General features: G+C 40.3%; 1 protein-coding gene across 1 annotated transcript; it reads left to right on the top strand.

Moving 5' to 3' along the window:
• Positions 1-5,491: 5,491 nt before the first annotated feature.
• Positions 5,492-15,774, top strand: LOC134210663 (ADP,ATP carrier protein 1). The gene is made up of 3 exons (XM_062686840.1): positions 5,492-5,840; positions 10,954-11,450; positions 14,918-15,774. Exons 1-3 carry the CDS (start codon positions 5,675-5,677, stop codon positions 15,161-15,163), a joined length of 909 nt encoding a protein of 302 aa, XP_062542824.1. The 5' UTR covers positions 5,492-5,674; the 3' UTR covers positions 15,164-15,774.
• Positions 15,775-17,773: the final 1,999 nt, after the last annotated feature.

Here is a 17,773-nt window from a genome sequence, read left to right as displayed (position 1 = left end):
AGGTTCAGGTTTTACATGGGAGGAATTATGGATTTTAAATTCCCCAATTTTATGGTCATTCATGCCGAGAACAATGTTTATTGACTTTCGTTGGATAAAACACTTTCGGCTGCAATGAATCTGTTCTTGGAAACCCATCAAGACAATTGTATTCTCCATGAACCGATACGTTTCCTACGAAGTGGCTCTATGCTTTTCTTTATAATGTATTTAAAACGAGAAGTTTTTCATCTGAACTGTTTAAACGAGTGGCAAAATACGTACATCTACAGGGACAGTAGACATATTCCGCCTGATCTGGTTTCCGTTTGTCGCAACTGCAGTTTAACCAGGAACTATTAGTTATTAGTTCCTGGTTTAACATTGACTTACACGAAAAATAATCTTCCATTCAGAGTTTGCAGCTATAAATTTGCAATGGAAGTCTCAAACGACGAGGGTATCTACATAAACACATAATAACCGCTTCAATATGACGTCAATATTGATGAGAAGAACGAACCTTTCGGCGGGAGAGATGCCCCCTCCAGTAAGAATTAGCTGGAAACAGTACTGATAAATTCTAATTATTATATTTGCTAATTATTGAGGTTCAGCCCTGGGTTGATTCACCTCAGTTCTAATTTTTGAAAAACTTTTTAAGAAAAGTCATTACGACTTTCGTCCTAATGAAACAACAATAATGTCAGTCGAAGTACGAGCAAATTGATCGGCATCATATTTTGTATATTTAGCACTCTTCTCGATTACCAAATGAATTCAAACTCGAACGAATTCGACGCTCATCAATTAAGTATTGATGAGATGGAAGCAGTTTTTCCTGAAACTTTATCATAAAATTAAGAATATGTCCGGAGCCTCTGGCTGATTTTTATTACACTTTTTTCAAATCTGCGGATAGTAATAAAAGAATTATCACAAAACCCAGCATTCAAATCGAACCGTCTATCTATTTACGTGTATATTGTTTTTTTTTTAATACGAAACTGGTTACAATCGTGCAAGCAGTTTTTCTTTTACGGAAGAATGATTTTGCTAACTACTCTCGCAATATTGTTGGAAGAAAAAGATCTTAAATCTAAAATATGTAATATATGTAATTTTTATTGTAAATCAGAATACAACTATTATTACAACGAAAAAGAACAATATCGTTCCAAATCATCTTCGAAAGGAATGGCGGTTAATGGACGTCGAAGAAAAAAGATGTAGCGAAGGGTTGATGATCACCAAGTCAGGGTGCAGCAACATACCGCTAAGTAATCCCGGTATTTCCTTGACCCATGTTGTTGCTTTTATATTCTTGTGCTGCAGAATAATCGTTAGCTGATCGTTAGTCGATTGACGGAATGTGTTTCTCCAGACCCAGGCCGCGTTATTCAACTGCAATCGCTGAAGAACGGAATATTTTTCCTTTCCGGTTGGTTCTACAGGTTCGGATCGTATTCAATAAGCGTTAGCACCCGAGATTTCTTTTCAATCGGCCTTTTAAACGACTCACTTTCAATGCAGGTTCAGGTCAACGATGAAGAGTATCAGTACATTCAAAGTTAATTGCCTATATGCCGGGTATTAAGCCACCCGGAGTGGAAATTAATTACTATGTCTGAAACTTGATTATGCATATGTACAACATGTGATAGATTTAGTTCGGAAAAGGTATTGGAGGGTAACCGCCCCTTCGGTGGGGTTTGATCCCACGACCCCAGTTCGCATGACAGGTGCTTTCCCTACTAAGCTACGAAGGACCTCCGTCGTCCACCGCAGCTTAGCGGGTACTGATGAAACCAAATTCCCAGCACCAGGTACCAGCCGATCTCTCGCAATACATTTTCAGAACTAACTCTCTCAAATGTATTTTTGTACACAATGTCAACCAAGTAGGATGAGTATTTAATATTGTCCGGCTCCTACACACTTGCTTCATCAGCAACGGCGCTCGATGAAGTAGGGTTGTGTGAGGTTGTGCCAGTTTGGTCGTCAGATCCCAACACGACCACACAAGCGAAGAGAGATCGCCACTCGAGATCAGTACATTCAAAGTTAATTGCCTATATGCCGGGTATTAAGCCACCCGGAGTGGAAATTAATTACTATGTCTGAAACTTGATTATGCATATGTACAACATGTGATAGATTTAGTTCGGAAAAGGTATTGGAGGGTAACCGCCCTTCGGTGGGGTTTGATCCCACGACCCCAGTTCGCATGACAGGTGCTTTCCCTACTAAGCTACGAAGGACCTCCGTCGTCCACCGCAGCTTAGCGGGTACTGATGAAACCAAATTCCCAGCACCAGGTACCAGCCGATCTCTCGCAATACATTTTCAGAACTAACTCTCTCAAATGTATTTTTGTACACAATGTCAACCAAGTAGGATGAGTATTTAATATTGTCCGGCTTCTACACTTGCTTCATCAGCAACGGCGCTCGATGAAGTAGGGTTGTGTGAGGTTGTGCCAGTTTGGTCGTCAGATCCCAACACGACCACACAAGCGAAGAGAGATCGCCACTCGAGATCAGTACATTCAAAGTTAATTGCCTATATGCCGGGTATTAAGCCACCCGGAGTGGAAATTAATTACTATGTCTGAAACTTGATTATGCATATGTACAACATGTGATAGATTTAGTTCGGAAAAGGTATTGGAGGGTAACCGCCCCTTCGGTGGGGTTTGATCCCACGACCCCAGTTCGCATGACAGGTGCTTTCCCTACTAAGCTACGAAGGACCTCCGTCGTCCACCGCAGCTTAGCGGGTACTGATGAAACCAAATTCCCAGCACCAGGTACCAGCCGATCTCTCGCAATACATTTGATGTATGAAGAGTATGCTTCATGCTTTTGCATCCTGTGTTGGATCGACACAGGACACACTTTTTCTTCGACAAAAGTTTTTGATGCATGCGCCTAAGATTTCTGGGCGAAGTGATTCACCAATCGGTTATCTTTACTTAGCTTGACCTCGAAGATACCAGAATTAATGTACAGCATAGACACCTCGTATTAGGTACCGCCACCAAAGCAATCAGAACGTTACGCTCATCGACGGTTTTCTTACGTAGATCATAAGCAACGGCAGCTTTATTGATGGTACGCCATACGTTCGATGAGACCATATCGAAAGACCCGAGCCTCATGTTGATCTAGTTGGCTGGACTATCGAAGATGATGGTTGAGTGATCTGGCTCTTGGCGCTCCGTATCGATGAGGGCCACGTATAGAACCTGCGTAGAACGTGCAGTTGCATTGGTAGTTGACAACGATTGTGGCACCAACGCAAAATAAAAAACTTGTTTTTCCTTTGGTGTATCTGTCGTCATGAAAAACTTTTGTGTAAATGATAAACTTTTTCACATTTCCACTTATTTGGAAAATCACAAAATCACTAGGTAAATATTTTGCATGAAAATAAACAAAAACATTTTTTTCTGTGATGCCAGATTTTCATGAAAGCAAGTGCTGCCAAAACAATATTATTTTTACTTCGGCACATTTCGGCACAGTTTCAGGCACAGTGGGCACAATTAGTCATTCTGAAAGTGTGCCGAGTGGCTTACCCCTTGGACTATTTCAGCTTTCATCAATGGTTGGATTAACCAGAAAACGCAAAAATCGTACTCCCTCCGTATGCTGCCATTGCACTTTTTTGGCCAACGACATTTTTTTCGTGATTCTTGTGACGACCACCAGATGTCGAAATGATCGATGAGCTTTACTCAAAATCGCCTATTGATTGACGGAAGATGCTTGCGAGTTGCAAGCCTAGCGAAACCGGGCGACGAGATTCGTCCTCACCCGTTTCCTGCTTCCGGTTGACGTCAATAACCATCATCCAGCGGTGACTACCGATGCAGCAAATATTAGGTGTAGATCTGAAAAATGATCAGAATGCACTGGAAGAATCACAATGAAGCGAAGCAACTTCCACGATCCGTCGGCCAAATGTCAGAGATCCTCACCGTCGTGTTCCGGATCGAACTGGTTCACCGAGTTGGCATTTTACTGGAACATACTGGTGCTAAAGGTAGCCTCACACCTCGGGAATTTGGTCCGCGGATTTTTTCCCAGGCAGCCTTAAAGGCAGCCTCACACCTCAGGAATTTGGTCTGCGTATTTTTTCCCCATGCATTTTTGCATATGTGATGTTTTCGGGATTTGGGCACGGAAAATCAAAATCCCGGCCCCATTTAAAATGCACGGGGACCAAAATCCGGCGGAAAATTTTCCCGAGGTGTAAGGTAGCCTTAAAGGTAGCCTCACACCTCGGGAATTTGATCCGCGGATTTTTTCCCCATGTATTTTTGCATATGCGATGTTTTCGGAATTTGGGCACGGAAAATCAAAATCCCGGCCCCATTTAAAATGCACGGGGACCAAAATCCGGCGGAAAATTTTCCCGAGGTGTAAGGTAGCCTCTTGGGTAGCCTTAACCAAGTTCGATTGATGCAACAAGCTAGCGGTAAAGGCTACCTTATAGTGTATACACCTCGGGAAAATTTTCCGCCGGATTTTGGTCCCCGTGTTATTTAAATGGGGCCGGGATTTTGATTTTCCGTGCCCAAATCCCGAAAACATCGCATATGCAAAAATACATGGGGAAAAAATCCGTGGACCAGATTCCCGAGGTGTGAGGCTACCTTAATAATTCTCGCTTAACTTTTCAAAAGGTCCTAAGTAACTTTTTTTTGGAAAAATATATTAAGCTTTTAGTGGAATGTATTTAAGACTTAAGTCGAGTCAAGTACAAGACACTGAAGACGACCACACAGTTGTGGTCGAAATACGTATCTGCAAAGATAACGAAAATTAACTGGTGGAATTAAATGGACAGTACTTAATTCGTCTTAGAACATTTTTTTCATGATTTAATCTGAATAATACAATCAACATATTTCATGTTAATCTGTTAATTGCAATACTCAAATTAAATCATGAAAAAAATGTTACTTAGGACCTTTTGAAAAGTTAAGCGTAATTATTGCCGTCTGCAAGGTCGCAATTTATGAACAGACCCTTATTGGTCCAAGTACGGTTTTGAGTTGAAAACAACCCACTGCTGGGTAGTTTTGATTCTCTGTGCATCAGATGACATGTGTCAGAAAAATGTCAACCTTTTTGTTTAAGTTCAGAGAGCGAGAGAGTTCACTCTCACCAACCGGGTGAGCATAATTGTATTGGCATCTCTTTTTTACCCCCGAAAATCCGCATACTGGCGCTCTTTTGAAAAGTTGTGTTCTGGCAGAATTTATTTTCTCTCCAATACTTCTGTCTTCTCGTTCTTGCTTGCAAAGGAGCATCGGATACTTGGGTGAGAAAGAGTCAAACATATTACGCTGTGCGTATTCGCGAAAAGTTTACCTGCTCTGTGCCGGTGCGTTCTCTGTAGTGCACACGAGACGGCAACAGTCTCCCGAACCGGTGGCCTTCAAACCGCTTCGACGATTCGCGACTGCAGACTGTGCTGGCGAGAGAAACCGGATTTCCACCACGAATTCTACCCACGACTCGCGACTCGGCTACATCTGGCAGAGCCACTGAGCGTTCATTCTCTTTGGATTGTGCCCTCCGTACGGTTCGGAAGCTCCGCTGCCTTTGTGCGCTCGTTTTGATCAAACTCGCCTGCTTTCAGTGGTGGTGTGTGTGCAGAAGAAAAAAAGAATCCCCGCAGAAAAATGTCTGGAAAGAAGGCTGATCCTCTAGGCTTCGCCAAGGATTTCCTGGCCGGAGGTATCTCCGCTGCCGTGTCCAAGACTGCCGTCGCCCCGATCGAGCGCGTCAAGCTGCTGCTCCAGGTGCAGGCTGCCTCCAAGCAGATTGCCGTCGACCAGCAGTACAAAGGTAGGTGATATATTTCCATATTCCCTTAGTGCGGTGGTTCCTCGCCTCGGTGAAGTGGTCGTCGTTGTCAAGCATCGAAGTGGGCCCGGGCTCAGCATGGCAGCCGCCATCTTTTTATTAATGCGAATTTCTTCGCGAATCCAGTGGTCCGGCAGTGGGTGGTGTTTTTGCCAGCCGGACACCCGAAATGGGGCCGGATTTGCGAGGCAGGATTTTCTAGCTAGGTTGGCACATATTTTGGGTGCGGCTGGTTAGATAACGGTGCGAAATTGCGGTTTCACGTGACGGGGGTGAAAAATGTAGGGGTTATGTAACAGTAGCCATGCTCGGGTAGTGCGGTGGCTGGAAAATTCTTTTGGATCGATGGGAGCTGATCCGTTAGATCAGGTAAAATTGGCTCAACCCTAGGAAGTCAATGTTGTTTGGTTGGGAGAACCTTTGAACATTTAATGAAGATAAATAATAGGTAATTTTTCTTTTGATAGGAACAAAAATCGATTGCTGCGATTAAAAAATTATAACCAATTCATATATTCATATTTACTGATGAAGCTTTTTAATAAAAATTTAACTTTCTCAATGCTTTTATCGTTGAGATTTTAAATTTATTTTAGGACGAAAATTTCAAAATATTTAATATTGCGAGTAATTATACATTTTTATGGCAGAAATTCTGGCATTTTCGATTGTAAAGATGCTTACCTATGCTAATATCCGACTGGAAAATCCAGGTAATGATGAGAACATAGAAGTCAGGGAATATAAATGAACTTTTTTGGTATCACGATTTAGGCAATTTGTTCCTTAATCATGATTCAAATAAAATACCTACATCTAGAATTTTACTTTTCTCATTATTTTTTGTTCTTAGAACATATTAGATAACACCAACGTATTATCGTTTACATAACTTATTATGGCGAGACTATAAATATTGTTATTAAAGGGTGAATAAACGTATTTCAGAAATTTTAGATCATTTTTACAAATACATATTTACTTTTCCTCTGAGTTTCTGACATTTTTCTATGAATCAATTTGCCTTCAATTGATACAGACCAGAGAATGAAACTATATTTTGATATTATATAATAATCAAAAGTCTACAACTGTGCTGGGGTTAAGAACACATAATTCAAAACAGAGAATACGTTTTTAAATCATAGATTTTAGTAGAAATCATAACATATTCCAATTAGATTATAAGTCTTTTCCTGGGATTCAATTCTAATGACAGCTCAAAGTAGGTAGATTGCAATCGCTTCGAGTTCGTTGTTGTTGTTCATTTAACTATTCCAACCTACTTTGAGTCGGTTTGCGATGGGGCATTCAACCAATTTTGAGCGCTTGAAACATATTGTGGAAGAAGCTGTCAGTTGGAAAGGAAAAAAACTCAAAGGTGCAGCCCAATCGGGTTGTACGCAAAGGTGACGTTGAACTACGTAGCTGTATGTAATGTACAGGTTTTCGACTTTTCTGTTCGATGACACCGAAGCAAGCGTGTTTCAAGCCCAGGGTGAATCTGTTTTCGCTGTTTATCCTGTTCTCCTGAGATTGAGTGAGATTTTAGACTAACATTTAAAAGGATGATAAAAATATTTTTTTCAAATAAACGAGGATGAATAACACTCTCAAGCGATCACATATCCAAATTATCAATTAATAAAAACTCGCTAGAGAGTAAGAATCGTTCGATAATTGTATCTTGATTCGAAGCATTATTGGTGCATGCTACTTTTGAACTTTTTTCCCTACATAACACCAAAACACAATACCAAACATTCGATTGAGCTGAATTGTTCACATTAAATTGGTATTAGATTAGTTTGGTTTACATTAAAATAATAATGTTGTGTTGCAAGATTTGAAAAGTTATCGCCGATAACAACTCAAGACAAAATTTTCAAAACGACTTATCTGCTTTTGTAAACAAAGATTTAAACGACGATTTGACGAATCTGATAGCTCTCCCTCGCAAACCAACACCATCAACAAGTAGCGGAATCCTTCACCTATCTATGCCCATAAAACAAAGTTAAACCCCGCGTAAATTCCAAAGTATGTCTGAATGAACCGTAGAAATCCCGAAATTCGAGTGAAAAAAATCGCATAAGAAGCAATTCGTGTAAAAAACCCGTAAAAACGACTTCAGTGTACATCAGGTATGAAGAATTGACTCTTCCATGATCGAATGGTCCAAGAAAATTGAAGATCCATCGAGAAACGGCTGAGACATTAACGATCAAAGTCTATAATATTTTCGTGACGTTTTTCGATTTTTTGCAATTTTAAAGTGTACCCCAATATAGAAAAGACAGACGTAGTTCTACGTCAAAAATCATTGACGTTCATTGAGAACAGAACTTTTACTTGAAGTACCCAGAGTCTATTATATATAGAGTTACGCAAAGAGTGAAGCCAAATCTCCCTATTGAACTGTCAAACCGTCTACCTATCGTGCAAAGTAAACAAATGATTGTTGGTAAGGCGGAAGTATTGTTATCGCCTGATGATTATTATGGCGAATTAAAATTCATGAATTGAAATGTATTAGATTTGTTCTAGAAACAGCTTCAAAAAACTTCAATACACCCCCCAATAAAGTTGTAACAAGAAACTCACGTGTTTGCACTCTGTAGGTGACTTTGGTTATCGAATTAAAAAGCTTTAGAAGTAATCACTCCCGTGAAGTCACTTGAAGGGTTGAACAAAAATGAAAGTTTTCAACATAATAACAAGAGCATCATTCAGAATAAGAGTAAGAAGATCCTCTTTGCGCAACTCTATATAATAGACTCTGGAAGTACCAAGCTTGAAGAAACTTGACAGTTCCTTGTTGACAAAAAACTCGAACTAATCGGAGTGACTTCAAGTTACTTCGGGTCGCCATTGCTGACTAACGTTTACATACTAACTATTTATATACGTTCAGTGAGCAAAATGCGATACAATTATGAATGTTTCAAACACATTACTGTTGATTTCCAATCATTTGAAATTGTTGATTTCAACAGAAAGAAATATGTCCTTATTTGCTGAATATCACATTTTTAGCTCAATACCCTTTTTTATTCCATTTTATTAGCATGCTTCGTTGGTTATTCTATTAGCAAAATGAGCGATTCTTGTTTGATTTGTGACGGTTCTTATTACGATCTTTCGCTAAAAAACCACGTAAGAATGTGATTAAATTGTTATATGGGCAAAAAAGGAATAATATCAAATTTTCTTTGCACAAATGTCTGCATGTAAAGACCAGTGATATTTTATGTGAGGTGTAGCGTCACAACATGGCAAAGGCACATAGAACATTAATGTTACGAAAGGAACAGTAAGAATTGCTTTGGTTTCGATACACATCAAAATAATTTAATAGAGTAGTGCTTGTAGTAGTGTAAATTAAATTCAACTGACTTGATAAAACGTTGAAAGTATTCAGCAATCGTTGTCCCAATCGGGTTGCATGTTTCTCTACTGCCGTGAATTGCAATACAGTGCCATCTGTATATGGAATCCACTCGAAAATTAAGAAAACAAGTATGCCTAACGCATTCTGATACAAGTGCGATCAAAACAAAAGCCGAAAAGCAGTTACTTCCAGCAAAATAACAACGACTTGTTCTAGTTTATTCGACTTAGGGAGGGGCACAGTCTTTGCCACACAGCTGTGTGAAACGAGTTTAAATACGTGTGCATCATTGCACATCGTTTTAATCGCTGCTTCTTGCACCTGCAGCATTTCTTAAGTGACTATCAAGGCGAATTCCCCCGAATCCGATTAATTGATGTGGACCTATCGGGAATGTATACAGAGATGACAAATGAGAGATTTTTCATTTTCCTCTGTTTTCGAACCCCGATCTTACAATCTTGGAATGAGCACAGGTCAGGAGTATCATGTCAGAGCTGCTTTAAAAATAATGTGCCTTGAAATAGAATTATCTTCCACGCAGCAGTCATTATATAATAATTGAAAAAGTGAAGTAAAATTTGTTACTGAATTATTGATATCAGTTTTTCCTTACGTAACTCTTATTGTGCCTTGCGATAAAATTACAACACCTTTGTTATTGTTTTGCAAAAATCATATAATATAAAACTTTGCTCTTAGAAATTATCTTTTCTAAGTTTTAGTTTTTACTTCTTGATTAATTTGATTTTTTATCTTATGGATAAGTACATCTCAAATCTACTCTAAATGAGAGTTTGGGAAATGAGACAAACCCTAAGAAAGTTATAAATCCTTATAGGTAGTAAAAAAAATGAATAAAATCGTGGACGCAAATGCATCCCACCAGATTGCGCATTGTATTGTGTGTGTGTATTGCTCTCATGTCAAAATTGGCATCCAATAGAGTTGACCAAGCATTTTTGTTCTTGTACTTATTTTTCTTTCAAATAATGGCCTATTCAGAATACAAGATTTATCTCTTGATTATCTTTATTTGTGTGAATTTGATTTATAACTAGTTCTTCGTATTCAAACTTGATTTCCACATTTGAACCAGCTAATAGATATAAATCGGGTCAAAAACGTGATAAAATTGGGGAATCGCTGTATACATTTTGGCTACCTTCGTCAGTTTATTTTTCATCTAATTTATATTTTTTTATATACATACTCACCCATTCAAGAAGTCTGCCTGTAATTATTTAATAGTTGTACAATTACCACAATCTACATTCGACTTTATTGATCGATTTTTGTTGTATCAATCAGTGAAAGGGTTGATTTTATAACCTCCACTTAGAACTTAAACCAGGTTCGAGCGTCCCATGTGGGTGCATCACCTAAGCTCTAGTGTTAGACGAGGACACTTAAGCCTGGTTTAGGGTTTTTATTCACAGGCCATTTCAGCCAATCCGCTTTGAACCAGCACAATCTGGTTGTGAAATTTTTTGCCTCTCTTGGAACTGATTGTTTTCAGGCAGGCATTAAGAAGACAGCAATTAAAATGACCTCATTGGAATTTTTGAAAGAATGGAACATTTAAAAATGTCTGGTTTCCATCGGGATAGGATCAAATATTTGGGGTTTTGTTTGTCCACAAAACTAACTTTTTAAAAGAAATTATCTTAACTCGTATCAACTCTTCTCTTTTCCTTCCCGCAGGTATCATCGATTGCTTTGTTCGCATCCCCAAAGAACAGGGCTTCGGAGCTTTCTGGAGAGGTAACCTTGCCAACGTGATCCGGTACTTCCCAACCCAGGCGCTGAACTTCGCCTTCAAGGATGTGTACAAACAGGTCTTCTTGGGTGGCGTCGACAAGAACACACAGTTCTGGCGCTACTTCTTGGGTAACCTCGGATCCGGTGGTGCCGCTGGTGCCACCTCGCTGTGCTTCGTCTACCCACTTGACTTCGCCCGTACCCGATTGGGCGCTGATGTCGGCCGTGCCGGAGCCGAGCGTGAGTACAACGGTCTGATCGATTGTCTGAAGAAGACCGTCAAGTCCGACGGTGTGGTCGGTCTGTACCGTGGCTTCAACGTGTCGGTCCAGGGTATTATCATCTATCGTGCTGCCTACTTCGGTTGCTTCGATACTGCCAAGGGAATGTTGCCAGACCCGAAGAACACCTCGATCTTCGTCTCGTGGGCCATCGCTCAGGTAAGTGTCGTTATTTTCGGCGGTAAGCGCAGTTGGTCACTGGTTTGGAACCAAAACGCAACTTCTTGGCTTTTCAATATTAGATGATTGTGAGAAAGAAGTTGTGAAAAGATTTTTTCTATTTGCAATTTGGAGGTACTAATACCAAAGGCATTATTTTTTTTCTTCCTTTATTATTGTGAAATTTGATATTTGAATCAGTTCTTGATTCAAAATTATTATTGTTCTTTGATTGTTTTAAAGGATTAATCTTCTACACAACCCTCAACGTAAATATAATTCCGATCATGATTTACAATCAAGGGGATCGCATTCATAAGTACATGCATAACGTATCCCGAATATTAAAACATTTGTTTGCATTTTTGCATATTTAAATTAACTATTTCAATGACATGATCAAAACGAAAACACTGAACGTATCCTTGTAGTTGTCTTAGAAGCTGAGTGTTATGAATAATACGTTACAGAATGACCCGAATTATTGCGTTACGTAACGACTTTGCACAGCCGCCACATGCAAAACTATTGATTTTACAACTCAAACGTAGTGACGTCATTTCGGTTGCGTCCGACAGACAAAATTAGGCAAAAGCAAGAGTTTTGTGGTCAACTAAAAATGTTATTTTTACCATAAAACTATTCTCGCCGTAGAATATGCTGTCGTCTGTAGTTTTGTATAGACCTACACACGGTGACCCGCTGTGTGACACAATGTACGTGTCGTGGTTCCCTGTCTTTCAACGATTCTTATCGAAGTAACACATACAGGAAAAAAAACGATGTTTCCTGTCGTCCGTCGTAGTGCAGGAATATTGGTTACCTCGTCTATGACCGTCGAGCAATTGAAAACCCGTTACGTAAACATAAAGTGCGAAGGAAGACGGCAAGTGCGTCTCAATTTTGGACAGATTTGTCTCCCGGTTGACGCATTGATGATGCGTAATGGTCAAGAGCAAGGCCACTCCGTTCCAACTATTTATAATTGTCCGTTGAAGATCAGTCCAAGAAATAACCAGTTATGCAACGCTTCTTTTCACTCTTCATAAGACAAAATACATTCTAAAATTAGGATTTTCCGTTTCGAAATTGACGCAATCTTTCGAAAAATCCCCAAGAATGACGGAACGGTGGATAACGCACGCAACGTAGTCTTGCGAGTTGTTTTTGCGTTCTTCAACTAACGCCCATCGCTAATGGAACAAGGTCATTTCAATCAGCACTCGTTGAATAGACAATAAAAGTTCTTACGATATATGTAATGCAATTCTGAGCTTTTCCAAAGTACGGAGATGTCGTCTATGGTTGAAGGAACAAATTTTCAACCTTACATAACACGAAAGGTGTTCAGCAGACCACATCTTCGTCGTCAGCTGATATGGCCTATAAAATATTCTGTGGAAGAACCAGACCCCGTTCATGGTGCGGTATAGAAGCGCGCGGTGAGAATGGGACAGACGGAGTGCGTCATACTACATCGGCATTGAGCGCAGAGAGCAACAACAGCAGTGAGTAGAAGAGTACATCGCACTAAAATGCCACATGTTCTGCCTCGTGAGAGAGAAAAGCAAAGGCAGTGCAAAACCGAAATCGATTGCCTCTATCATCTATATGGGAAGCGGGGCGCGCGGTAGCAGCAAGTGCAAGCAGCACATTCATTGAATTTTCCTGATTCCTGACCTCGGTTCGGTTCACGAGAAGAACTTCAACCACGGCGACCTGTTTGATGATAAGCGCCAGATTCCTCGCGTCGATAGGTGCCATGCCAAGCTCCTAGTAGTTCAAATGTCAGCCATCGGAGCATTCAGAGGCCTGGCAAAACATTTCGAAACGATGCGCTACAACTGCTCTCGCTTCTTTGTGATCGAGTAAAAGCCGCTATTTTTAAAATCGCTTCAGCACGCTTCTAATGCGCTCAAGTGCCAAGAAATCTGGGAAAAGGCATATTTGTGATGGCTAAATGGGAGAATGTACTGTAGATGACTAGAAAATATGGCTTTTTCAAGAATACAACATTGTACGTAATAATATTTGCACCTGGTCTTGGTAGAATTATTGATTTTTAGAAGTGGGCCAGTGTGATTTACAAGCGAGAGGCGACACATGTTGCCACGTAACTTTCCCAGTATTGGTGACGTAACAAAATGCCATGCCTCTGCTATAGAATATTGGCTCCATGACGTCATTGATAGTACGTAATTTTAACGTTTAATTTGTGTTGTATCTCGTACAGTTAGAGTACCTGACGTAACAACTGTTTTAATGCGAAACACGCGTCTTACTGTGATCCTTCTTTAATATGCTCAGTGGAAAGTGTTAAGTTCCAGTTCCCAGTTGAATCAAATTCCAGTCGAATTTTCAAGGTCTCTGTCAATGCCCTCCTCCCGTCAAAAATACTAAGTCACGTAAAGAAATCTGAGCTCTTGGAATATGTCACAGTCACATGTTATCAGTAACCCACTCATACACATGCATCAGAAGTAAGCGCCAGTATTTCCTATCTGGTTTGAACGGAGCACAGGCAGTTAGTCTTATTTCAAGGTCTCTCGCTAGCAGTTATCAGTGGCTCGATAAGCTGCGATAACGTGATAGCACGATCGCGTAGCGAAGCGAAACGCATGGGGTTACGTAACAAAACTGCTTTGAACCGAACTTTATTGATTGAAATGTCTAGGAAGTTAGGAATATTACGGCCTTGATGTTACTATGGTCAACGATTTACCTAGATCCGTATATTTATTATGTTGAAAAGGTAACAATTCACATTACAGCACAAAAATCACTGTATAGCGTTAAAGAGTGACACAGCGATTGGACGTTCCTTTCCTATCTTTTGTTACATAATACAACATTTCTAAGATCAGAATTGTTTTCTGTTGTGGAAATCCTACGAGATATATTTTCAGAATGTTGTTTATTTTTAAAAAGTTCGAATGTCTTGCAACTTTGAGATCTACATATTTGAAATAAAATGGCAACCAAAGGCCATACAGCGCTGTAGAGAAAAGCAAAATTGTATCGATTTTGTTACATAATGTTTTTTTTTGCATCCCTTTATTTTCCTATCAAAACGCTTGTAAAGATCAAACATATTTTATTTTGATGCATTTTTACTGGCGCCTATAATGTTATGAACACAATTGCAAAGAGATTTCGTTCGTTCTGAGCTACATCGACGAGCGCGTATGTTTACCAACTACGTTAATCAACTTGGCGCGTGTTTGTCAAACACGGCAAAACAGCCAAATGCGCAGCCATGTGACAGGACAAACCTTATCAATAGATTCATTCACACGATAAACTCACACTCACTCGCTCCAGTACTAGATCATGTGTTTGAAACTACGCCGTGCTTTAAGCAGATCCAGTTTAATGATCTTCTGCGTTTGACCTACCGCACCATTAAAACCAACTCAACATATATTCATCACTCATTTTTCTCTTTCTTTTCTTAAAAAACAAAACAGGTTGTAACCACGGCCTCCGGTGTCATCTCCTATCCATTCGATACCGTCAGAAGACGTATGATGATGCAGTCCGGTCGTGCCAAGGCCGATATCATGTACAAGAACACCCTCGACTGCTGGGTCAAGATCTCCAAGCAGGAAGGATCGTCGGCCTTCTTCAAGGGCGCTTTCTCCAACGTCCTGCGTGGTACTGGTGGTGCTCTTGTGCTCGTATTCTACGATGAGCTGAAGGCTCTGATGGGTTAGATTTAAGCTTAGCGAAAACATTAAAACAACAAAAAGTTATTAAAACCAGCTAAAGTAAACTAAACCGATTGAGGTGAACAAAAAAATCCGTAAAACCGCGTGATCTGTTTATTTAACGTTAGAAAGAAACTCACAGGCAAAGCCAGTCAAGCCGCGTTATTTGTAGGAACTAGAATGACTAAATTACTCAAAACTGAAATGCTATTCTTACCAGACAGGACAACTCAGTTGTAAATAGGCCGTACGAAAATAAAAAAAAAAAGTGTTTCTTACGAGTGAAACGATACAACCGATCCTTTTTGAACACTTGAAATGAAAGAGAAGTACACATTCCGCTATTCAACGACATGTAATGTTGCCTAGAGCTCAGAATTTGTTGTGCGAAGTCATTTCAGGGTAGAACAATTTGCGATTTTAAGAAAAGAAAGGACTTTTACGAAGACCGGCAAACAACTTGTGTAACTTTCGATCAAGCAGGGCTTGACTTAACCGAACGGCGGACTACCAAGCTTCAATCTTATAGATCCTGAGCAACGTTGGTTTGCTGACGAGAATCGATTTGCGAATTATAGTTGAAACCCGAGTAAATAATACATAACTGTCAATTGTTATTTAGTCTGCGAGAAGTCCTGATTCCAATGCTGAAAGAAAGTTCCAGAGTTTGGATTCAACGTGTCATGGATTATTTAATTCTCGTAACTGCATTGATCGATTTCTCTTTGTCAATGTTTTATTTTCATTAATGTGGCGAACTGCGGTAGATTGCAGAAGATTTGATGGCTTGGTGTGATAGAGGATGGTTGCTTGTTGCACCAAAATTATCAATCGCGGTTGTAGCTATTGAAACAATATGAGTTATTAAAAATATAACATCGATTAAAAGAAATCGATCAATACAGTTACGCCCCTATAATTCTAAGCGCGAGAATTAACTTCGGAAAACTCGAAGAATTCGAAGTTAAAAAAAACTGATCAACGACAAAAAGAACAGATCGGTACACCAGTGTCCAGAATAATGGCAGTTGAGGCCGATTTTCATACTAAATGGCCAACTTTGACAAACTGTAACTTTGTACGCCAATGACCGATTGAGCCGAATTTAAGGTAAGGAACTACACTACCATTCTATGCATAATTGTCCCCCACATGATTCCCTTGGGAAAGATCCATTAATTACGTAACGCAAAAGTTGGGCATTCTCAATCCCTCCTCCCCACTATGTCACACTTTTTGTATGAAACATCAACATTTTTTGTATGGATCGTCACACTTTGCTCAACCCCTTCCCCACTCTAAGCGTTACGTAATTTGTGGACGCTCCCTTGATTAAAAAAAATCAAACTCGATTCAGCTGTTTTGCTTTGCGTAGCCGAAATACAAATTGATTAGGGCGCTTCTGATCGTGTTTCTGATCAGCATGATGCTAGTTAGGAGACTTAGCACAAGTTTCTTCTTCTTTGTGCGATTGTAACGCATGTTAGTTAGTGTGTAGTTACCTTAAGCAGTACTGGTAGTTTTCGTGATCGTCATGTGGAAATGAAAACAATATTGTCAGATTTTCTGGATATGATACACTGCGCGGCGTTTGTAGTGTTCCCAAATGGGTACTTGCACAAAACTTCACGCGGCGAATGACTGTCGAAAGGTACGGCCGCGCCTAACGATACACCGCAATGCTATTCACCCATAAGAATCAAGTAAACGGGGTGCAGAAAGCGCGGCGGTACCTTTCATGAAGGGTTCGCCGCGTGCAATTTTGAGAAAATCAGGCAATAGCATTTTCATTTTCAAGAGACCAAATGAAAATGTAGCGGGAACCCGGTCACCTGTCACACTACAAGCAGTCATGATGGGAATGTTGTTTTGTTTTGAAATCTAAATTTCTGAATAGTTTTAATTACGAATGGGCGTTTTTCGAAAAAAAAATATCGATACTCCTGAATCGATGTTTTTATTGTCGAGATTCATTCATTCATTTATTTAGTCTACATCCAAACAGATAACACTGAATCAACAATTTGACGCCACAATACACGGTTCGAGGCCGCATCTCTCCATCCTCGAATACGCCCCACGCTCGCCAAGTCGTTCGGATCGGAAGCGAACACCATCTTTGCAGGGTTGCTGTCCGGCATTCTTGCAACATGTCCTGCCCATCGTACCCTTCCGGCTTTAGCTACCTTCTGGATACTGGGTTCGCCGTAGAGTTGGTCGAGCTCGTGGTTCATTCTTCGCCGCCACACATCGTCTTCTTGCACACCGCCAAAGATGGTCCTAAGCACCCGAATACTACGAGTGCTTGCAAGTCCTCCTCGAGCATTGTCCATGTTTCGTGTCCGTAGAGGAATACCGGTCTTATTGACGTCTTGTACATAACACATTTGGTGCGATGGCGAATCTTTTTTGACCGCAGTTTCTTCTGGAGCCCGTAGTAGGCCCGACTTCCACAGATGATGCGTCTTCGTATTTCACGACTAACATTGTTATCAGCCGTTAGCAAGTATCCAAGGTAGAAGATTACTGTCGCACTCGGTTCCGTCCACAAGCATGTGTCTTCGATACATTCACCACCAGTCCAACTTTTGTTGGTTCACGTTTCAGGCGGCTGTA

The sequence above is a fragment of the Armigeres subalbatus genome, chromosome 2 (assembly GCF_024139115.2).
Source record: "Armigeres subalbatus isolate Guangzhou_Male chromosome 2, GZ_Asu_2, whole genome shotgun sequence".
NCBI classification, from domain to species: domain Eukaryota; kingdom Metazoa; phylum Arthropoda; class Insecta; order Diptera; family Culicidae; genus Armigeres; species Armigeres subalbatus.
The sequence above is the reverse complement of the archived record's forward strand: the minus strand, read 5'-3'. Positions and strand labels throughout refer to the sequence as shown.